The 23216-nt window shown below is 37.7% G+C and overlaps 1 protein-coding gene across 2 annotated transcripts in view; it reads left to right on the top strand.

Annotated features, from left to right (window-relative positions):
- PIWIL2 (piwi like RNA-mediated gene silencing 2) overlaps positions 1-23216 on the top strand; it is a 90728-nt gene that overhangs the window by 22684 nt on the left and 44828 nt on the right. For both annotated transcript variants that reach the window (XM_057723420.1, XM_057723419.1), the window contains exons 10-12: positions 21105-21293; positions 21862-21946; positions 22639-22728. In XM_057723420.1, coding sequence (XP_057579403.1) covers positions 21105-21293; positions 21862-21946; positions 22639-22728 — 364 coding nt within the window. The remainder of the gene's footprint in view (positions 1-21104; positions 21294-21861; positions 21947-22638; positions 22729-23216) is intronic.

Here is a 23216-nt window from a genome sequence, read left to right as displayed (position 1 = left end):
TTCTTGTGGTGAGAACTTTTAAGATTTGAAAGCAACTTTCAAATATACAGTATGCTGTTGTTAACTGTAGTCACCATGTTGTACATTACATGCCCAGGACATATTTATTTTATAACTGGAAATTTGTACCTTTTGACCTGCTTCACCCATTTCACCTATTTCCTACCTTCTGCCCCTGGCAGCAACCAATCTGTTCTCTGTATGGATGTTGAAGTTTCGGTTTCTCCCTCCCCTTCCCTCCCCTCCCCATCCCCACATATGTGAAATCATACAGTATTTGTCTTTGTCTTATTCCACTTAGCATAATGCCCTTGGGGTCCATCCATGTTGTCACAAATGGCAGGATTTCCTTCTTTTCTTTCCAGCTGAATAATATTGCTATGTATGTATGTGTGTGTGTATATATACATTTTCTTTTTCCATTCATCTGTTCATGGACACTTAGGATGCTTCCATGTCTTGGCTTTTGCAAATACCGCTGCAGCGAACATGGGAGTGCATATATCTTTTTTGAGTTGGTGTTTTTATTTCCTTCGGATAAATACCCAGAAGTGGGATTGCTGAGTCATATGGTAGTTCTATTTTTAGTTTTTTGAGGAACCTCTGTACTATTTTTCATAGTGGCTGCACCAGTTTACCTTCACACCAGAGCGTTTAAGTGTATAAGTCTCCACATCCTCACCAGCACTTATTTCTTATATTTTTGATAATACCCATTTTAACAGGTGTGAGGTGATCTCATTGTGGTTTTGATTTGCATTTCCTTGAAGATTAATGATGTTGAGCATCTTTTCATGTACCTGTTGGCCAGCTGTATGTCTTCTTTAGAAACATATCTGTTCAGATCCTGTGCACATTCTTTAATCATATTGTTAGCTTTTTTTGCTTTGAGTTATATGAGTTTATTGTATATTTTGGATGTTAACCCCTTATCAGATATACAAATATTTTCTTCCATTCTGTAGGTTGTCTTTTCATTTTGTTGATGGTTTCCTTTGTTGCACAGAAGCTCTTGGTTTGATGTAGTCCTACTTGTTAATTTTGCCTTTATTGCCTTTGCTTTTGGTGTCACTTCTGAGGTGAGAGTATAAAAAGACTATGGTGTCTGTCTTGGGTGCTCTTTCTTGCTGTCTCGGGTCACTCACTCTGGGGAAGCCAGCTGCCAGGTTGTGGAACAGCCCAGTGAAGTGAGCCTAGAACCAGATCTTCCTTCAGTTGAGCCTTGAGATGTCTGCAGCCCTGGTTGACACCTTGCTTGCAGCCTTATGAAAGACCCTGAACCAGAGGCACCCAACTAAGCCATACCCGGATTACTGACACACTGAAACTATGAGTTAATAAGTATGTGTAATCCTTTTTAACAGCTTTATTAAGATAAGAATCACACACCATTCAGTTCACCTATTTTAACTGTGGCTTAATATATTGACATAGTTGTACATCCATCAGTACAATCAATTTTAGAACATTTTCATGGCCTCAAAAAGAAACCCTGCACCCCTTAGCCATCACTTCTCAATTCCCTCATCTTCCCCCAGACCTAGGCAACCACTAATATACTTTCTATATCTATAGATTGGCCCATTCTGGACATTTTGTATAAATAGGATCACATAATATATGTGTAATAATCTTTCACTTGGCATGTTTTCAGGGTTCATCCATCTTGTGGCATGTACCAGTACTTCATTTCTTTTCAGTGGCTAAATAATATACCATTGAATGGTTATATCTTACTTTGTTTTATACATTCATTTATAGACAGACATTTGACTTGTTTTCACTTTGGGGGCTATTGCAGATAATAGTGCTGTGAACATTCACGCACAGTGTTTCGTGTGGTCTTATGTTTTCATTTCTCTTCTGTAGATACCTACGAGTGGAGTTGCTGGATCATGTGTTAGCTTTATGTTTCACTATTTGAGGAACTGCCAGACTATTTTCCAAAGTGGCTCTACTGTTTTACGTTCCCTCCAGCAGTGTGTGAGGGTTCCAATTTGTCTATATCCTCACCAATACTTATTATTATCTGTGTTTATGATTCTGATTATCAAAGTGGATGGGAAATGGTATGGTTTTGATTTGCATTTCCCTGATGGTTAATGATGTTGAAAATCTGTTTATGTGCTGATTGGCCATTGTATATCTTTTTTGAAGAAATGTCTATGCAGATCCTTTGCCCACTTTTTAAGTTTTTTTTTTTTTAAGATTGTTTTTGATTTGAAACATTTTAAAAATCTTTATTGAATTTGTTACAATATTGCTTCTGTTTTATGTTTTGGTTCTTTGGCCGCAAGGCATATGGGATCTTAGCTCCCCGACCAGGAATTGAACCCTCACCCCCTGCCTTGGAAGGCAAAGTCTTAACCACTGGACTACCAGGGAAGTCCTTGCCCACTTTTTAAATAGGGTCATTTGTCTTTTTATTATTGAGTTTCAAGATTTCTTTATATAGTCAAGTTACAAGTCTCTTATCAGATACATGATTTGGAAATTTTTTCTTATTCTGTAGGTTTTCTTCACTTTCTTGATAATGTCATTTGAAGCACAAAAGTTTTCAATTTCTTGAAGTCCAATTTATCTATTTTTGTTTTGGTGCTTGTGTTCTTGGTGTCATGTAAAAATCCATTGCAAAATCTGAGGTCATAAAGATTTGCCCCTATGTTTTTTTCTAAGAATTTTATAGTTTTAGCTCTTACATTTATTTAGGTCTTTGATTTCTTTCAATTAAACTTTTGTATGTGGTATGAGATAGAGGTCCACCTTAATTCTTTTGTGTATGGATATCCAGTTATTTCAGCACCATTTATTGAAGACTGTTCTTTCCTGCACTGAGTGTTCTTGGCACCCTTGCTGAAAATCAATTCAACACATGGGTTTCTTTCTTTCTTTCTTTCTTTCTTTTTTTTTGTTCAAATTTCTTTAAAAATTTATTTTTTTCCTTTTTTTTTGGCTGCATTGGGTCTTCGTTGCTGCACACGGACTTTCTCTAGTTGCAGCAAGCAGGACTACTCTTCTTTTCAGTGCGCGGGCTGCTCACTGTGGTGGCTTCTCTTGTTGCAGAGCACAGGGTCTGGGTGCTTGGGCTTCAGTAGTTGCAGCACGCGGGCTCAGTAGTTGTGGCTCCTGGGCTCTAAAGTGCAGGCTGAGTAGTTGTGGTGCACAGGCTTAGTGGGATCTTCCTGGACCAGGGATTGAACCTGTGTCCCCTGCATCAGCAGGCAAGTTCTTAACCACTAAGCCACCAGGAAAGTCCTCACGTGGGTTTATTTTTGGGCTCTCACTTCTGTTCCATTGGTCTATATGACTGTCTTTAATCCAGTGCCACACTGTCTTATTACTGTTACTTACTTTGTATTAAGTTTTGAAAGTGGGATATATGAGTCTTCCAACCTTGTTCTTTTTCAAGATCATTTGGACAATTTTGAATCTCTTGCACTCCATACGAATTTTAGAATCAGCTTGTCAGACTCTACCAATATGTCAGCTGGGATTCTGAGAGGGAGGTGTTGAATTGGTAGATTAATTTGTAGAGTATTGCCATCTTAGCAATAGTAAGTCTTCTAATCTATGAACAGAGAGTTTTACCATTTATTTAGATCTTCTTTAATTTCTTTAAACATTGTTTTTTAGTTTCCAGAGTGTAAGTTTCACATTTATGTCTAAGTACAGGTATTTTAGTCTTTTTGATTATTTTGTAAATTGAATTTTTAAATTTTATTTTTGGATTGTATTACATTACAAATGTATAGAAATACTTGGATTTTAGTATATTGATCTTGTATCCTGCAACCCCTTTGAATTCATTTATTAGTTCCAATAGTTTTTTCATGATACCTCAGAATTTTCTGTATAAGAGGTCATGTCATCTGAAAATAGAGATATTTTTACTTCTTCCTTTCCAATATGGATGTCTTATTTTTTTCTTGCTGAATTGCCCTGCTAGGACCTCTAGTACAATGCTGAATAGAAGTGGTGAGAGTGGACGTCCTTTTCCTGTCCCAATTTTAGGGGAGAAAAGCATCCAGTCTTTCACTATTAAGTATGTTGTTAGTTATGGGTTTTTGAAGATGCCCTTTATCAAGTTGAGGAGGTTCCCTTTTATTCTTAGTTTGTTGAGTGTCTTTATCATGAAAGACTATTGAATTTTGTTGAATGCTTTTCCTCTGTCTGTAAAGATGATCACTTTATAAATTCTATCTGATTTTTAGATTGATTTTTGAATGTTAAATCGACCTTACATTCCTGGGATAGATCTCACTTGGTCATATTGTAGAATTCTTTTCCTGTGTTGCTGGATTTGGTTTGCTTGTATTTTGTCAAGAATTTTTGTTTCTATATTCATAACAGAGATTGGTCTGTACTTTTCTTGTGATACCTTTGTCTGGTTTTGATATGTGGGTGATAATGACCTTATAGAAAGAAATGGGAAGTATTTCCTCCCTGTTCTATTTTTTTTGAAGAGTTGTAAAGGATGGGTATTCATTTTTCTTTGAATGCTTTGTAGAAATTCAACAGTGAAGCCATCTGGGCTTGGGTTTTTCTTTGCGTTCAATTTTTAAATTACTAATTTGTTATCTTATTAGAGGTTTGTTCAGATTTTCAATTTATTCTTGGGTCAGTTTTGGTAGTTTTTAACTTTCTAGGAATTTATCCATTTCATTTAAGGGGATCTAATTTGTTGGCATACTGCTGTTCAAGGTGTTCCCTTATAATCCTTTTTATTTCTGTGAGGCCAGTGGTGATGTCCCTTCTTTCATTCCTGATTTTAGCAATCTGAGGCTTGCTTTTTTTTTTTTTTTCCCCAATTTATTTGGTTGCACCGGGTCTTAGTTGCAGCAGGTGGGCTTCTTAGTTGCGGCTCACTAGCTCCTTAGTTGTGGCTTGCCGGCTCCTTAGTTGTGGCATGTGAACTCTTAGCTGTGGCATGCGTGTAGGATCTAATTCCATGATCAGGGATCAAACCGAGGCCCCCTGCATTGGAAGCTTGGAGGCTTAACCGCCGCGCCACCAGGGAAGTCTCTTTTTCTTCATAGGTTGTCTAGCCAAAGGTTTGTCAGTGTCATTGACCTCTAAAAAAACCCAACGTTTGGTTTTGTTGATGTCCCTATTTCATTACTTTCCACTCCTAAACAGTTATTATTTCCTTCCTTCTAATTGCTTTATTTTTAAATATTTAAAAATTTACTAGTTTATTATAAAGGGTGCAAACTCAGGAAGAGCCAAGTGGAAGAGATGCTTGGGGCGGTGGAGGAGAATAAGAGTTGGGGAGCTTCCATGCTGTCTCCAGTCACTACCCCCCTCCCAGAACTTCCATGAGTTCACTAATCCAGAAGCTCCCCTAAACCCTTCAGTTAGAGGTTTTTATGGAGGTTCCATTATGTAGGCATTATTGATTAGATCGTTGGTCTTTGGTGACCAACTTCAATCTGTAGCCCCTTCTCCCCTCCCCAGAAATTGAGGGGTGGGGCTGAAAGTTCCAACCCTCTAGTTTTGCCTTGATTTTTCCAGGGACCAGCCCCATTCCTGAAGCTACTCATGGGCTCCCAGCCCCCTGTCATCTCATCTTCTGCTTGTTTCAGGTTTAGTTTGCTCCTCTTTTTCCAGTGTCTCAAGGTAGAAGGTTAGGTTATTTATTTGAGGTTGTTTTTTTAGCAGCATCTTTTTTTTTTAAATTAATTGTTTTATTTTGGCTACACTGGGTCTTCGTTGCAGCACGTGGGGCTCTTCATTGCAGCATGTTTAGTTGCGGCATGCGGGCTTCTTAGTTGTAGCATGCGTGCTGGATCCAGTTCTCTAACCAGGGATTGAACCCCAGCCCCTTGAATTGGGAGTGTGGAGTCTTACCCACTGGACCACCAGGCAAGTCCCCCCCTTTTTTTTTAAATATATGAATTTACAGCTACAAATTCCCCTCTTAAGTATTGCTTTAGCTGTATCCCATAAGTTTGGTTATGTTGTTTTTTCATTTTCATCTAACTCGAAGTATTTTCTAATTTCCCTTGTAATGTCTTGTCTGACCCATTGAGTATCTAGGGTAATATGCTGTTTAATTTCCACATATTTGTGTATTTCCAAAATTTCTTCCTGTTATTTATTTCTAATTTCATACTGTGGTGGTCAGAGGACTTACTTTGTATATTTCTATCCTTTTATATTTATTGAGGTTTGTTTTATGATTTAGCATATGATCTATACTGGAGAATGTCACATGTGCACTTTGGAAATTTTAACTTTAACTCAAAAAATTTTTTTCCATTTACCAAGGAAAGTGCAAGAGTTAGGATTGTAGTGTGTCTTTATATCAGAAGCAGGGAGATGTTGAGACTTCGACATTAGCAAACCCATGACAAGCAAGAAAAAGAAGCACTAAGGCTGTCTAAGGATGTGTGTTTGTGAACCATATCTCAGGTTCCAACCACAGATAGGAAGGGGCCATGAAATCAGTGACCCAACTATCATTGACCCTGGAATATGAACTAAATAAACCAAGTGGCCTTCTTCCACAGATTGAGAAGACAAGGAAGGCCTTCATAACATTTGAGAAATTGCTTTTTTACAGATTGGTCGCTGATCTAATAGACCTCCAACCATAATGTCTGAGGAGTCGGTTGGCTTGGTTTCAAGACTTATCTGACTTATGCCTCCATTCATTCCTTCTAAACACTCCCTTGTACATTTAACAGACAAGGAAATCCAGGACAAAACAAAAACAAATCAAAGAAGACTTTATGTATATTGACGAGTAATAGCAAAAGCACAATAAGCAAATGAAGAATAATCAGTTTAATAGCAAAAATATTTTCAAATAGTATATCTTCAAAACAAGCCTAAAGACCTTGTATAAAACCTAAGTCTAATTATATACCAGATAATGTGCTTCTGAAATGAAAGGTCAATATTATTAAAGCAACCAGAGCCTAATGAAACTAGTCAGACCTCAGATGGTTATTGGGATTGACTAACTTGGCAGCAGATCTGAAGGACAAGTGGAGTTAAGCATAAGGGGCCCAATGAGTGTATCTGTTGGTTTGAGACTCCCTGAAATGTTGCCTAGGAAAAGTTTTCACAGTTATCTTAGTGAGACCTCCAGAATTGTCAAAGGATGATGAGCCCTCTTAGAGAAAGCTTATTTACTGCTTACTATAGTGAGAGATTGTTGATCTTATATAGAGTGCTGTATTTGTGAAGTGTGTAGTTGAGGACTGCAGACTTGCAACAGGCCAAGTAGGTCAGCATCATCTGTAAAAGCATTGTTGCTCAGGGGAGACTATTGTTGATTGATTAGCACTCAGTGGGATGCTTATTGGATTATTGTTCCCTCATTTCCAGAAACAAGGAGATAACACTGGTTGGCTTGCAAAAGTATGTTTTCTGAGGTAAGTTGATGTAGATTAATTAAGCAGGTTTAAAATTGGTTCTATGACTACTTGTTACCATGACTACAGAACAGTCCATCTTTTCCAAAGTTTGTGGGGATTTTTTTTATTCCCAAGAGTGTATGGCTATCTATGTTTTTATCCAGTTTTATTGCTTAATTTTTTACATATTAATTTTAAATTCATAAAGAATTTTATTTTTAAATGATTAGGAAATTATTCTGTCCATTTTTTTCTTTTCTTTTTTTAAAATTGAAGTATATTTGATTTACAGTATTGTGTTTCAGGTGTACAACATAGTGATTCTTCTTTTTTGCAGATATATTCCATTATAAGTTATTACAAAATATTAGGTATAATTCCCTGTGCTATACAGTAAATCCTTGTTGCTTATCTATTTTATGTATAGTGGTTTGTATCTATTAACCTCATACTCCTAATTTGTTCCTCTCCCCACCTCTACCCTTTGGTAACCGAACGTTTGTTTTCTATATCTGTGAGTCTGTTTCTGTTTTGTACATAGGTTCATTTGTATATTTTTTTAGATTCCACATGTATGTGATATCATATAATATTTATCTTTCTCTGTCTGGCTTATTTCACTAAGTGTCATATTCTCTAGGTATATCTGTGTTGCTGCAAATGGCAATATTTCGTTCTTTTTTATGGCTGAGTATTTTTCCATTGTGTGTATTTACTACATCTTCTTAAACCAGTCATCTATTGATGGGAATTTGGGTTGTTTCCATGTCTTGGCTATTGTAAATAGTGCTGCTGTGAACATTGGGGTACATGTATCTTTTCAAATTAGAGTGTTTGTTTTTTTTCTGGGTATATACGCAGGAGTGGAATTGCTGGATTATAAAGTAGTTCTATTTTTAGTTTTTTAAGGAACCTCCATACTGTTCTGCATAGTGGCTGCACCAATTTACATTCCCACCAACAGTGTAGAGGAGGTGCCTTTTTCTCCACATCCTCTCTAGTATTTATTATTTATAGACTTTTTTCTTTTAAAAAGAGTTTTATTGAGATATAATTGACATACAATAAATTGCATATATTTCAGTGTACAGTTTGATTTTTTTTTCTTATTAGTCATCTGTTTTATACATATTAGAGTATATATGTCAATCCCAGTCTCCCAATTCATCCCCCAGCCCCCCACTTTCTCCCGTTGATATCTATATGTTTGTTCTTTACATCTGTGTCTCAACTTCTGCCTTGCAAGTCAGTTCATCCTGTACCATTTTTCTAGATTCCACATATATGCGTTAATATATATTTGTTTTTCTCTCTCTGACTTTCTTCACTCTGTATGAGTCTCTAAGTCCATCCACGTCTCTACAAATGACTCAATTTCATTCCTTTTTTATGGAACAAAATAAAATTAAATGATATAAAATAAAATGAAAGTAATATTCCATTGTATGTATGTACCACATCTTCTTTATTCATTCATCTGTGGATGGACATTTAGGTTGCTTCCATGACCTGGCTGTTGTAAATAGTGCTGCAGTGAACATTGGGGTGCATGTATCTTTTCAAATTATGATTTTCTCTAGGTATATGCCTAGTAGTGGGATTGCCGAGTCATATGGTAATTCTATTTTTAGTTTTTTTAAGGACTGTCCATACTGTTCTCCATTGTGGCTGCACCAATTTACATTCCCACCAACAGTGTAGAGGAGGTGCCTTTTTCTCCAAACCCTCTCCAGCATTTATTATTTATACACTTTTTGATGATGGCCATTCTGATCAGAGTGAGGTGATACCTCGTTAGAGTTTTGATTTGCATTTCTCTAATAATTAGTGGTTTTTAGCATCTTTTCATGTGCCTCTTGGCCATCTGTATCTTCTTTAGAGAAATGTCTATTTAGGTTTTCTGCCCATTTTTTGATTGTTTGTTTTTTTGATGTTGAGCTGTGTGAACTGTTTATATATTTTGAAAATTAATCACTTATCAGTAGCATTGTTTGCATGTATTTTCTCCCATCCTGTAGGTTGTCTGTTTGTATTGTTGGTTTCCTTTGCTGTGCAAAAGTTTTTAAGGTTGATTAGGTCCCATTTCTTTATTTTTGCTTTTATACTTTTTTTTTTTTTCTTTTTTGCCTTGGGAGACTGATCTAAGAAAATACTGCTACAGTTTATGTCAAGAGAAAGTTTCACCTGGGTTCTCTTTGGCAGTTTTATGGTGTCCTGTCTTACATTTAGATCTTTAAACCATTTTGAGTTTATTTTTTGTAGGTGGTGTGAGGGAATGTTCTAATTTCATGGTTTCCCATGTAACTGTCTCGCTTTCCCCAACACCATTATTGAAGAGACTGTCTTTTCTTCATTGCATATTTTTGCTTCCTTTGTCATAAATTAATTGACTGTAGCTGCATGGGTTTATTCTGGGTTCTCTGATCTATTGATCTATGTTTATTGATCTACAGTCTATTTTTGTACCAGTGTCACAGTTTTGATTACTGTGGCTTTGTAGTGTAGTCTCAAGTCTGGGAGGGTAATACCCCAGCTTATTTTTTTTTTTCAAGGTTTCTTTGGTAACTTGGGGTCTTTTGTGGTTCTGTATAAATTTTGGGAGTATTTGTTCTAGTTCTGTGAAAAATGTTATGGGTATTTTGATAGGAATTGCATTAAATCTGTAGGTTGCTTTGAGTAGGATGGCCATTTTAACAACATTAATTCTTCTAGTCCAAGAGCATGGGATAGCTTTCCATTTCTTTGAATCATCTTCAGTTTTTTTTGTTTTGTTTTGTTTTGCTATGCACGGGCTTTCTTTAGTTATGGTGAGTGGGGGCTACTCTTCGTTGTGGTGCGTGGGCTCCTCATTGCCATGGCTTCTCTTGTTGCAGGGCACGGGCTCTAGGTACATGGGCTTCAGTAGTTGCAGCACATGGGCTCAATAGTTGTGGCTCACAGGCTCTAAAGCACAGGCTCAGTGGTTGTGGCGCACAGGCTTAGCTGCTCCGTGGCATGTGGGATCTTCCTGGAGCAGGGATCGAACTCGTGTCCCCTGTACTGGCAGGCAGATTCTCAACCACTGCGCCACCTAGGAAGCCCTCATCTTCAGTTTTGTTTATTCATATTGTATAGTTTTCAGAGTATAGGTCTTTCATCTCCTTGGATAAGTTTATTCCTAGGTATTTTACCTTTTTTTTTTTTTTTGATGTGATTTTAAAAGATTTTTTTTTTTTTTAGTTTCTATTTCTGATATTTATTAGTAGATAGTAATGCAGTAGATGTCTGTGTATTGATCTTATATCCTGCTACCTAGCTCACTTCATTTATTAGTTCTGATAGTTTTAGTGTGGAGACTTTAGCGTTCACAATGTAGAGTATCATATCATCTGTAAATAGAGACAGTTTTACTTCTTCCCTTCCAATTTGGATACCTTTTATTTCTTTTTCTTGCCTGATTGCTCTGGGTAGGAATTCTGGTACCATGTTGAATATAAGCAGTGAGAGTGGGCACCCTTGTCTTCTTCCTGTTTTTAAAGAAAAAGCTTTCATCTTTTTACCATTAAATATTATGTTGGCTGTGGGTTTGTTGTAAATGACCTTTATTATGTTGAGATATGTTCCCTTTGTACCCACTTTGATGAGCATTTTTATCATGAATGGATGTTGAATTTTTTCAAATACTTTTCCTGTGTCTGTTGAGATGATCATGTGGTTTTTGTCTTTCTTTTTTGTTAATGTGGTGTATCCCATTGATTTATTTTCATATATTGAATCATCCTTGTGACCCTGAAATGAATCCAGCTTGATCATAGTGTATGATCCTTTTTATGTATTGTTGAATTTGGTTTGCTAATATTTTGTTGAGGATTTTTGCATCTGTATTCATCAAAGGTATTGGCCTGTAGTTTTCTTTTTTTGGTAGTGTCTTTGTCTGGTTTCGGTATCAGGGTAATGGTGCCTTCATAGAATGATTATGGGAGTGTTTTCTCCTCTTCAGTTTTTTAGAATAGTTTGAGAAGAATAGGTTTATGTTCTTCTCTATAAGTTGGAAAGAATTCCCCAGTAAAGCAGTCTGGTTCTGGACTTTGGTTTGCAGGGAGTTTTTAAAATTACAGATTCTATTTCATTTCTAATGATCAGTCTGTTCAAATTGTCTGTTTCTTCTTAATGCAGCCTTGGCTGGTTGTATATTTCTGGAAACTTGTCCATTTCTTATAGGTAGTCCAGTTTGTTGGCATATAACTGTTCATAATATTCCTTTTTTTAATATGTTTATTTATTTTTTATTGGCTGTGTTGGGTCTTCGTTGCTGTGGGTGGGCTTTCTCTAGTTGTGGCGAGCAGGGGCTACTCTTCGTTGCGGGCTACTTTTCATTGTGATGCACAGGCCTCCCACTGCGGTGGCCTCTCTTGTTGCAGAGCACAGACTCCAGGCATGCAGGCTTCAGTAATTGTGGCATACAAGCTCAGTAGTTGTGGCTCGCGGGCTTCCAAGCGCAGGCTCAGTAGTTGTGGTGCACGGGCTCAGTTGTTCCGAGGCATGTGGGATCCTCCTGTACCAGGGCTTGAACCCATGTCCCCTGCATTGGCAGGCAGATTCTTAACCATTTCGCTACCAGAGAAGTCCCTACATTTTTTTTTTTATTTGGTTGTGCTGGGTCTTAGTTGCAGCAGGTGGGGTCCTTAGTTGCAGCACTCAAGCTCCTTAGTTGTAGCATGCAAACTATCAGTTGCAGCATGCATGTGGAATCTAATTCCCAGGGCAGGGATCGAACCCAGGCCCCCTGCATTGCATCCCATGCATTTTGTAAAGTTACATTTTCATTTCTCTCTATCCATTTTTAATGATCCTTTTTTTCTCACTAATTTGAAATGCCACCAGTAATTACTGTGTACTCAGTCCTAATCTGTATTTCAGTCTAGTTTTGGATCTTTTGTTCTATTATTTCTTTTTTTCAGGTTTGTTATGGCACAGTTGACACACAATAAACTGCACACATTTAAAGTATACACTTTGATGAGTTTTGACATTTATCTATGAAACATCATAATGAAGAAAATGAACATAGCCATTGTCCTCTCAAAATTTACTCATGTTTCTTTGAAACCTCTTCCCACTTTTACTCTTCTTCTGCCCCATGGGCAACAAACACTAATCTGCTCTCTGTCACTAGAGGTTAGTTTACATTTTCTAGAGTTTTATATACATGGAATCATATAGTATATCCTTTTTTTTTGGCCACACGACGTGGCTTGTGAGCTCTTAGTTCCCCAACCAGGAATTGAATCTGGGTCCTTGGTAGTGGGAGCACGGGGTCCTAACCACTGGACCGCCAGGAAAATCCCAGTATATACTTAGCTGTAGTTGTATGTATCAAAAGTTTGTTCCTTTTTATTGCTGAGTAGTATTCTTTTGTATGAATATACTAGTTTTTAAAATCTACTCACCTGTTGTTTCCACTTGTTGCTATTACAGATAAAGTTGCTGTAAATATTAGGGTACAAGTCTTTCTGTGGACACATACTTCGATTTCTCTAAGTTAATACTTGGGAAGTGGAATGGTTGGTCATATAATAGGTGTACATTTAACTTTCTAAGAAACTGTTTTCCAAAGTGGCTGTACCATTTTACATTCCCACCAGCAATGTATGAGATTTCAGTTTGTTTGACATTCTCACCAATACTCAATATGGTCAGTCTTTTTAATATTAGAAATTCTGATCAGTATATGGTGGTATCTTGTGGTTTTATTTTTTTTCTTTTTGTGGTGAGAACATTTAAGATCCTGTGTTTAATTTTAATGCTTTCTAAAGGTTTTTTTTTTTTTTAATTTTATATTGGAGTACAGTTGGGTAACAATGTTGTGTTAGTTTCTTTTCAGGTGTACAGCAAAGTGATTCAGTTATACATATACATGTATCTATTCTTTTTCAAATGCTTTTCCCATTTAGGTTATTACAGAATACAGTTGTGGTTTTAATTTGCGTTTTCCTAGTGACTAATGATGTTGAGCATCTTTTCCCTGTTTTATTTGCCATTCATGTATCTACTTTGATGAAATGTCTGTTCACAGTTTTCACCTATTTTTTTGTTGTTGTTATCTTTTCACTGAGTTGTGTAAGAATTCTTAACATGTGAGAAATGTAATCCCTTTATCAAGAAACATAATTTGGAAACCTTTTTTCTTAGTCTGTGTCTTGTCTTTTCATTGTTATTAATGGTGTCTTTTAAGGATTGAACATTTTTATTTTGATGAAGTCTATTATTAACTTTTTCTTTCATGGATTGTATTTTTAGTGTCATATGTAAGAAATTGTTGCCTAATTCACAGTCATAAAGTTTTATGTGTTTTATTTCAGGAGGCATATTGTTTAGCTGTTACATTTAGGTCTGTGATCCATTTTGAGTTAACTTTTGTGGACAATATGAAGTAGTGGTCTAAGTTCATTTTGTTGCATATAAACACCCCATTATCATAACACTGTTTTTTAAAAAACAAAAATAACTGTCCTTTCTTATGATTTACGATAACACCTTTATCATATACATGTAGGTTTATTTCTACTTTTCTTTCTTATATAATTTAAAGCTATAAACTTCCCTCTGACCACTGCATTAGCTATAGCTCATGATTTTTTGATATGTTGGCTTCTTGTTTTCTTTCAGTTTTAGATATTTCCTAAATTCTCTTGTGCTGCCTTCTTTGAATTATTTAGAAGGTGAAGTTTGATTTACAGATATTTGGATATTTCCTATTCTCTCTGTTTTTGGTTTCTAGTCTTATTCTGATGTGTTTGGAGAACATATATTGTATTACTTTAGGTGTTTTGATTTTATTGAAACTTGTTTTATGGCCTAGTATAGAATCTGCCTTGGAGAAAGTTCCATTTGTAGTTGCAAAGGATATACATTCTGCTGTTTTGGGGTGGACTGTTTTATATACATCAGGTTCATCTGGTTTAATAGTGTTGTTCAAGTCTTCTATATCTTTCCTGATTTTCTACTTGTGGTGTCAGTTACTAAGAGAGGAATATTGAAATCTTGTCAAGTTGTTTAATTCTTCTTTAAATTCTGTAAGTTTTTCCTTTAGATATTTTCCTTTGGATACACACACACATCTATATTTACATAAATATACATACTTATAATTGCTGTATCTTACCGATGTATTAATCCTTTTATTATTGTGAAACGCACCTCTTCGTCTCTAGTAATAATTTTGTCTTAAATTGTATTTTGTCTGACATTAATGTAGCCAGTCTAGCTTTCTTATGGTTACTGTTTGGTATATATTTTCTTTTCTTCTATTTTCAACCTGTTTATGTCTTTGAATATAATATCTATATCTTGTAGACAGCATATATCTGGATTTTGGTCTTTTTTATCCAGTCTGACAATCGCTGCTTTTGGATTGGCCTGTTTAATATGTTTATGTTAAACATTAATATTTATATTGTTGGCTACATGTCTTTCATTTTCTATTTGTTTTCTGTATGTCTCATGTCTTTTTTCCCCTTCATTCCTTCTTTATTGTCTTCTTCTGTGTTAAGTTTTTTTTTTTAAGGCAATGCCTGGGCTTCCCTGGTGGCACAGGGGTTAAGAATCCACCTGTCAATCCAGGGAACAAGGGTTTGATCGATCCCTGGTGTGGGAAGCTCCCACATGCTGCAGAGCAACTAAGCCTGTGTGCTGCAACTACTGAGCCTGCCCTCTAGAGCCCGTGCACCACAGCTACTGAAGCCTGCGTGCCTAGAGCCCATGCTCCACAAGAGAAGCCACCGCAATGAGAAGCCCAGGCACCTCAACGAAGAGTAGCCCCTGCTATCCTCAACTGTAGAAAGCCCGCACGCAGCAACAAAGACCCAATGCAGCCAAAAATAAAAAAAATTAAAGGCGATGCCTATTTTATTTATTTTACTTATTTTTATTTATTGTGTGCATTCGGTCTTCATTGCTGTGCGCAGGCTTTCTGTAGTTGGGGAGAGCGGGGGCTACACTTCGTTGCGATGCACAGCCTTTTCATTTCGACATCATTCTCAGTGGTGAAAAACTGAAAGCATTCCCTCTAAGATCAGGAACAAGACAAAGGATGTCCACTCTCCCCACTACTCTTCAACATAGTTTGGAAGTCCTTGCCACAGCATCAGAGAAGAAAAGGAAATAAAAGGAATCCAAATTGGAAAAGAAGAAGTAAAACTGTCACTGTTCGCAGATGACATGATACTATACATAGAAAATACTAAAGGTGCCACCAGAAAACTACTCAAGCTAATTAATGAATTTGGTGAAGTTGCAGAATAGAAAATTAACACACAGAAATCTCTTGTATTCCTATACACTACCAATGAAAGGTCAGAAAGAGAAATTAAGGAAACAATCTCATTCACCATTGCAACAAAAAGAATAAAATACCTAGGAATAAACCTAACTAAGGAGGTAAAAGACCTGTACTCAAAAAACTATAAGACACTAATGAAAGAAATCAAAGACAATAAAAACAGATATAGAGATATACCATGTTCTTGGATTGGAAGAATCAACATTGTAAAAATGACTATACTACCCAAAGCAATATACAGATTCAATGCAATCCCTATCAAATTACCAATGGCATTTTTCCAGAACTAGAACAAGAAATTTTATGGTTTGTATGGAAATGCAAAATACCCCAAATAGCCAAAGCAATCTTGAGAAGGAAGGCCAGAGTTGGTGGAATCAGGCTTCCTGACTTCAAACTATACTACAAGGCTACAGTGATCAAGACAGTATGGTACTGGCACAAAAACAGAAGTATAGATCAATGGAACAGGATAGAAAGCCCAGAGATAAACTATGGTCAACTAATCTATGACAGAGGAGGCAAGGATATACAATGGAGAAAAGGCAGCCTCTTCAATAAGTGATGCTGGGAAAACTGGACAGCTACTTGTAAAAGAATGAAATTAGAACATTCCCTAATACCATACACAAAAATAAACTCAAAATGGATTAAAGACCTAAATGTAAGGCCAGACACTATAAAACTCCTAGAAGAAAACATAGGAAGAACACTCTTCGACATAAATCACAGCAAGATCTTTTTTCATCCTCCCCCTAGAGTAATGGAAATAAAAACAAAAATAAATAAGTGGGACCTAATGAAACTTCAAAGCTTCTGCACAGCAAAGGAAACTATAAGCAAGACGAAAAGATAACCCTCAGAAACGGAGAAAATGTTTGCAAACGAATCAACAGACAAAGGATTCATCTCCAAAATATATAAACAGTTCATCCAGCTCAATATCAGAAAAACAACCCAATCAAAAAATGGGCAGCAGACCTAAATAGGCATTTCTCCAAAGAAGACATACAGATGGCCAAGATGCACATGAAAAGCTGCTCAACATCACTAATTATTAGAGAAATGCAAATCAAAACTACAATGAGGTATCACCTCACACCGGTTAGAATGGGCATCATCAGAAAATCTACAAGCAGTAAATGCTGGAGAGGGTGTGGAGAAAAGGGAACGCTCTTGCACTGTTGTTGGGAATGTAAATTGATACAGCCACTATGGAAAACAGTATGGATGTTCCTTGCAAAACTAAAAATAGAGTTACCATATGACCCAGCAATCCCACTGCTGGGCGTATACCCAGAGAACACCATAATTCAAAAAGACACATGCACTCCAATGTTCATTGCAGCACTATTTACAATATCTGGGACATGGAAGCAACCTAAATGTCCATCCACAGATGAATGGATAAAGAAGACGTGGTACATATATACAATGGAATACTACTCAGCTGTAAAAAGGAACGAAATTGGGACATTTGTAGAGACATGGATGGACCTAGAGACTGTCATACAGAGTGAAGTGAGTCAGAAAGAGAAAAACAAATATCGTATATTAACACATATATGTGGAATAGAGAAAAATGGTACAAATCAACCGGTTTGCAAGGCAGAAATAGAGTCACAGATGTAGAGAACAAAAATATGGACATCAAGTGGGGAAAGTGGGGAGGGTTGGGGGGGAATGAATTGGGAGATTGGGATTGCCATATGTACATTACTAATAAGAAAAAAATACGAAATTGTACACTTTAAATATATGCAGTTTATTGTGTGTCAGCTGCATCTCAATAAAAGTTCTTAAAAAAAACTGATAGATGTTCATAGCAGCTTTTTTTGGAAATAGCAAAAAAGTGGAAACAACCAAAGTGGCCTTCAACAGGGTAATGGTTAAACTCTAGTACTTCCATGCAATGAAATACTACCCAGTATTAAAAACGAATGTGCTATTGATACAACAACCTGAATGGATCTTAGGAGCATTATGCTTAGTTGAAAAGGTCAGTCTCAAAAGGTTGCATAATAAAATTCCATTTATATGGCATTCTCAAAATGACAGAACTATAATAGAAAACCAGATTTGTGGTTTCCAGGGGACAGGGAAGGGGAAGGAGTGTGACACTCATGGGATAGCATGAAATAGTTCCTTTTATGGTAATATGAAACAGTTCTGTGACTGATTGTGGTGGTAACTACACAAACCTATAAATGAGATAAAATTGCATAGAAGTACACACACACACATACACACAGGTCAGTGTATGCAAGAAATGGTGAAAACTGAATAAGGTCTTCAGTCTAGTTAACAATATTGTAACCAGTGCCAATTCCATAGATGAAGTTCTCTACAAATTTTGCAACTTTCTTTGATTTTATAATTATTTGAAAGTAAGAAACCTTTTTAAAAATATGATTTTTAATGCCACTAGGCTTTCATTACAAGAATCTTAAAGTTTTTTTTTATAAATTTATTTATTTTTTATTGGCTGTGTTGGGTCTTCATTACTGCGTGCTGGCTTTCTTTAGTTGCAGTGAGTGGGGGCTTCTCTTTATTGTGGTGCTCGGGCTCCTCATTGCCATGGCTTCTATTGTTGTGGAGCATGGGCTCTAGGTGTGTAGGCTTCAGTAGTTGTTGCACATGGGCTCAATAGTTGTGGCTCACAGGCTCTAAAGTGCAGGCTCAGTAGTTGTGGCACATGGGCTTAGTTGCTCCATGGCATGTGGTATCTTCCTGGAGCAGGGATCGAACCCGTGTCCCCTGTGTTGGCAGTCGGATTCTCAACCACTGTGCCACCTAGGAAGACCGAATCTTAAAGTTCTAACTTTTTTAAAAATAAATTTATTTATTTATTTATTGGCTGCATTGGGTCTTCATTACTGTGCATGGGCTTCTCATTGTGGTGGCTTCTTTTATTGTGGAGCATGGGCTTTAGGCACATGGGCTTCAGTAGTTGTGGCACGTGGCCTCAGTAGTTGTGGCTCATGGGCTCTAGAGCGCAGGCTCAGTAATTGTGGTGCATGGGCTTAGTTGCTCTGCCACATGTGGGATCCTCCTGGCCCAGGGCTCGAACCCATGTCCCCTGCATTGGCAGGCGGATTCCCAACCACTGCGCCACCAGGGAAGCCCTTACCTTTTAATCTAGGGATTTCACTTATATTAGTGAAATCTTCTGTCTCAAAGAAGCAATTTTATTTTTAAGTTTTTACTTATTTATTTTTAATATTTATTTACTTACTCAGGCTGCACCAGGTCTTAGTTGCGGCATATGGGATCTTTAGTTGTGGCGTATGGACTTCTTAGTTGCAGCATGCAGACTCTTAGTTGTAGCATGTGAACTCTTAGTTGTGACATGTATGCAGAATCTAGTTCCCCCAGCCAGGGATTGAATCCAGGCCCCTGCATGGGAGCACGGAGTCTTACCTACTGCACACCAGGGAAGTTGCATCAAAGAAGCAATTTTAAGTATAAAAGAATCTTTATAAAAGATGTTCATCCAGAATTATTTGTAAGAGTGAAACAGTAGAACTGTGTACTTAAAAAGTAAAAGACCAATGAATTAATGTATCCTCCACTTAGTGAAATAGTATTATGCAACCATTAACATAGTTGAAAGGTTTGATTAAAAATAGCTTAAATTAATTTTTCTACAGTGTTGCATGCATTTAATAGACAGTAGTGAGTTAGACATAAATATAAAATGTATTTATGAATGAAACTATGTAAATAGGAAGCAAAAATTCATGAAAAAATCTGAGATAAAATCTCTAGCCTTATTTTGAAACACAGCTTTAGGTTCTCAGTGCTTTATATGTGTAAAGTTGTGGAGTTCTCTCAGCAACACTGTAAGTTAGGTGGTTTTTTCTGACTCCACTTTCACATAAGGAATGTGAGACACAAGGACGTTAAGTAACTTGCTCAAAGTCTCACATGCTGGTAAGGGGCAGAGCCAAGATTTGAGTTCAGGCTTTGGCTCCAGGATCTGTAGTCGGTGTTGAATTGTTTCAAGTTTCTGATGGTTTTTCATCACTTACTGCAGCAAGTTCTGCAGGATGCTAATTGCCTAGAATGGTAATAGATGTTCAGTGAGCTAAAAGGAAAAAGGGAAGGAGGAATCTGTGGTTCAATAAATTGTAGGTAAATGAAACTAAATATGTTTCTTTTTTTTTAGCAGCCTGACATGGTAATGTATGTTGTGAACCTCTAGAAAGTGGTTATAATGTGCAGAATGGACTCAGCTTTTTTGATTGTAGAACCTTTTACATCTCCTTAAGACCTCAAGGGACCAGTGTTCCTGAGGAATGTACCCTGGGTGACACTGGCCCACAAAAGAGTCCTTGCTCTGACCCATAAGAGAATTCATATCTGGTCCCTATCTGTCTTCAGCCTGCACTGACTGTCTTCTGACCCTTTTTTACCTCCTTGCCCGCCCCAGTCCCACATCCCTGATTGTCCCCTGCATACCTCTGCCTAGGATGTCACTCACCACCTGCCCTGGTGTCTCTTCCTGGCAGGGTGCTCCTTCAGGTATCAGATGCCTCTGTAAACTGTCCTTGACTCCCTGTGCACACTCAGACATGCTTTCTGTGTTTCTGGTGTTACCTTGTTCATGGCACTGTTACAGAGGTTGCCTCAAGAGTCCATTTGTCTGTGTTGAGTGTTTTCATCTCTTCATATTTAGCATCTTCACCAGTGTTGTCTTCTGATAGGTCGTTGTAACTTCTTCCTTCAGCTAGAAAGGGCAAATATAGTTTAAAGAATGTTTTATTGTTCCTCTGTGGACTGTCTCCTAATAATGATGATACAAATTATTTTAATGATTGGAGTACCTTATGTTAAGGAATACAGTGAATCTTATCAATTTGTAGTTGCTGTTTTGTTTTTTAATTTTATTTATTTATTTATATATTTATTGGCTGCATTGGGTCTTCATTGCTGCACATGGGCTTTTCCTAATTGCAGCGAGCAGGAGCTACTCTTCATTGTCGTGCGTGGACTCCTCATTGTGGTGGCTTCTCTTGTTGTGGCGCACAGGCTCTAGGTGCACAGGCTTCAGTAGTTGTGGCACATGGGCTCAATAGTTGTGGCTCATGGGCTTAGTTGCTCCGTGGCATGTGGTATCTTCCTGGGGCGGGGATTGAACCTATGTCCCCTGCATTAGCAGGCAGATTCTTAACCACTACACCACCTAGGAAGTCCTGTAGTTGCTGTTTTTAATTTTATTTTTATCCTTTCACTCTTTTTTAGGGGTAATGTTAAAAAGAAAAGAAATGAGGGCCCTATCTCTTAAAAGAGACAACTGGAGCCTTTTGGTGGTATATGGTTGCGATTGTAACCCTCAAGTACTTAATTTGCGTGCCCTATCCCTTTCATGTTGCTCTGTGTATACTATGTATGATCCACAGGTCTTTTGTCTCTTTCCAAAGGCATGCCATGTACCAGCAGAACAAAGAAAACTTCCAGGACGAGTGCACTAAGCTTCTGGTTGGTAGTATTGTTATAACCCGATACAACAATCGTACCTATCGTATTGATGATGTGGATTGGAATAAGACTCCAAAAGATAGCTTCACCATGTCTGATGGGAAGGAGATTACATTCTTGGAATACTACAGGTAGAGGAAAGAGACTGGGCTTGGGCCTACTAGTGAGGGGCATAGTCTGCTGTTCTCTAGCAGTAGTGGCACTCAGCAGGACGCTTCAAAAATAACTGGATTGGTAATGCACCCAAGATTGATGAGCTCTTGTGGGATTTAACCTGAATTTGTACCCTTAAAGTTTTATTTCTTTTAGTACTTTTTGGAAGTTATTTCGTAAATTAATCTCAGGGCTTTCAGTTGTGTTTCCTTTGCTGTTTTGGTTAAGAAGGCTGGTTGGTGAAATTAAATTCAAGTCATAATCATTTGACTATCATTTTGCCTTTCTAGTTACCTAAACCCTTTAACCTGATTCAGTGTTTAAACAAATTCTTTCCTGGACTGTTATCCTGTTTCCCCTCTATTTAATTGCAACGTTAACTTGAGCCTGCATTTACAGTTATATATCTATGGTGAGTTTCTGATGGATCCTTGACAAGGGTATAATGCAAATTGTGTACCTCAGTCCTGGTTAACACTCAGCCTATGTTGCTGTAAGAGTGGTGATGCTGCTTCTGACCTTTTTCCTGCTTCCCTTCTGTTCTAGCAAAAACTATGGGATCACAGTAAAGGAAGAGGACCAGCCACTACTGATCCACAGGCCCAGTGAGCGACAGAATAACCGAGGGATGGTGAGTGGAGGGGGTGGATGTTAGGCCGATGCTTCCATCTAAATTCTCTACCCATCAGCTGTTCTTCACCTTTTTTCATAGCCCTGGGAGCCGTGGAGCTACAATTACAGTGTGGTTGGGGAAAGCTGTGTAGGATTTTGTCTGTCTCCTCTAGTCAGAGGTGCTTTTCAAGTCTCCTTAGTGAGGAACTAAACATCCATAGAGTGAGTTAGGTTAAGGAGTAAAGAGAATTTACTGCTACAGAAGATTAAAACACTGGGCCCATTAGGGAAGTTACAGACATTTTAACAGAACTGGGGGCCAGGGAAAAGTGTCTTGACACCTGACTTCAGAGTGGAGACTGAAGATCAATAGGTTAAGATGAGATGGAGGCACCAGTTTGATAGGATGTGTTTTGTCTCAGCTTATCTGGAGGCCCAAGTGGAACAAAAATTTTAGTTTTTGTAGTTTTTCCTCTCCTTTTGACAATTTGAATATTTTTCTCTTTACCTAATACAACAGGTTATCGTGACTTGAGGGGGAAAGGGTAAAACACTTGAAGTGTCTCTTGCGCTCTTCTCTGGGGTTTTATATTCCTTAGTGTGCCAGTTATACCCCTGCAGGACCAGCTCTGGGCCCGGCAGGTCTTGTACCGGTCAGGGGAACAAGATCCTCTTTCACTGCCTTACTTTCACTCTGTTCTCTCCTCAAAGCTGCTAAAAGGTGAAATCCTGCTGCTGCCTGAGCTATCCTTCATGACTGGAATCCCTGAGAAGATGAAGAAGGACTTTAGAGCCATGAAGGTGAGAGGTGCTTTGAACCGAAGACCTTTTTGATAGCAGATATAGCTAGAACTGGGCCAGGTTTGCATGTCACCTGGGCAGGTTCATTTTTCCTCTCTGTAAAGCATGATCCGTGTCCCTTCCCACACACTATGAAAAAAGCTGATTAGAACTTTCTTTGGAATGTTGTTACAATAGTAGAAAGACTGGATTACAAGGTAAAAGAAAACAAACAGTTCTGGCGTCACCTTCACCAATCAGATGGATAACTGTAAGCTGGCCAAATTACCATAAATGAGGTTCTTTGAGAGCACTGAATTTTTTTAACATTTCTGTAAGGCTTCAGTTTGTTTGAAGGGATGGAGATAATGTAGCAAGAAGTCAACAAGTGAGATGATGAAATTAAAGGATAGAAGCTTATGCCATGGGGCTCAGGGTGTCCTGGAAGTCTTGTGTTGGGCACAGTCTTGTAGCAAAGGTCTAGACCCCAAGGGCTTCACCTACACACT

Source organism: Hippopotamus amphibius, chromosome 2, assembly GCF_030028045.1.
Source record: "Hippopotamus amphibius kiboko isolate mHipAmp2 chromosome 2, mHipAmp2.hap2, whole genome shotgun sequence".
In the NCBI taxonomy this organism is placed as follows: domain Eukaryota; kingdom Metazoa; phylum Chordata; class Mammalia; order Artiodactyla; family Hippopotamidae; genus Hippopotamus; species Hippopotamus amphibius.
Note: the sequence above shows the minus strand (reverse complement) of the source record. Positions and strands in the feature narration are given on the sequence as shown.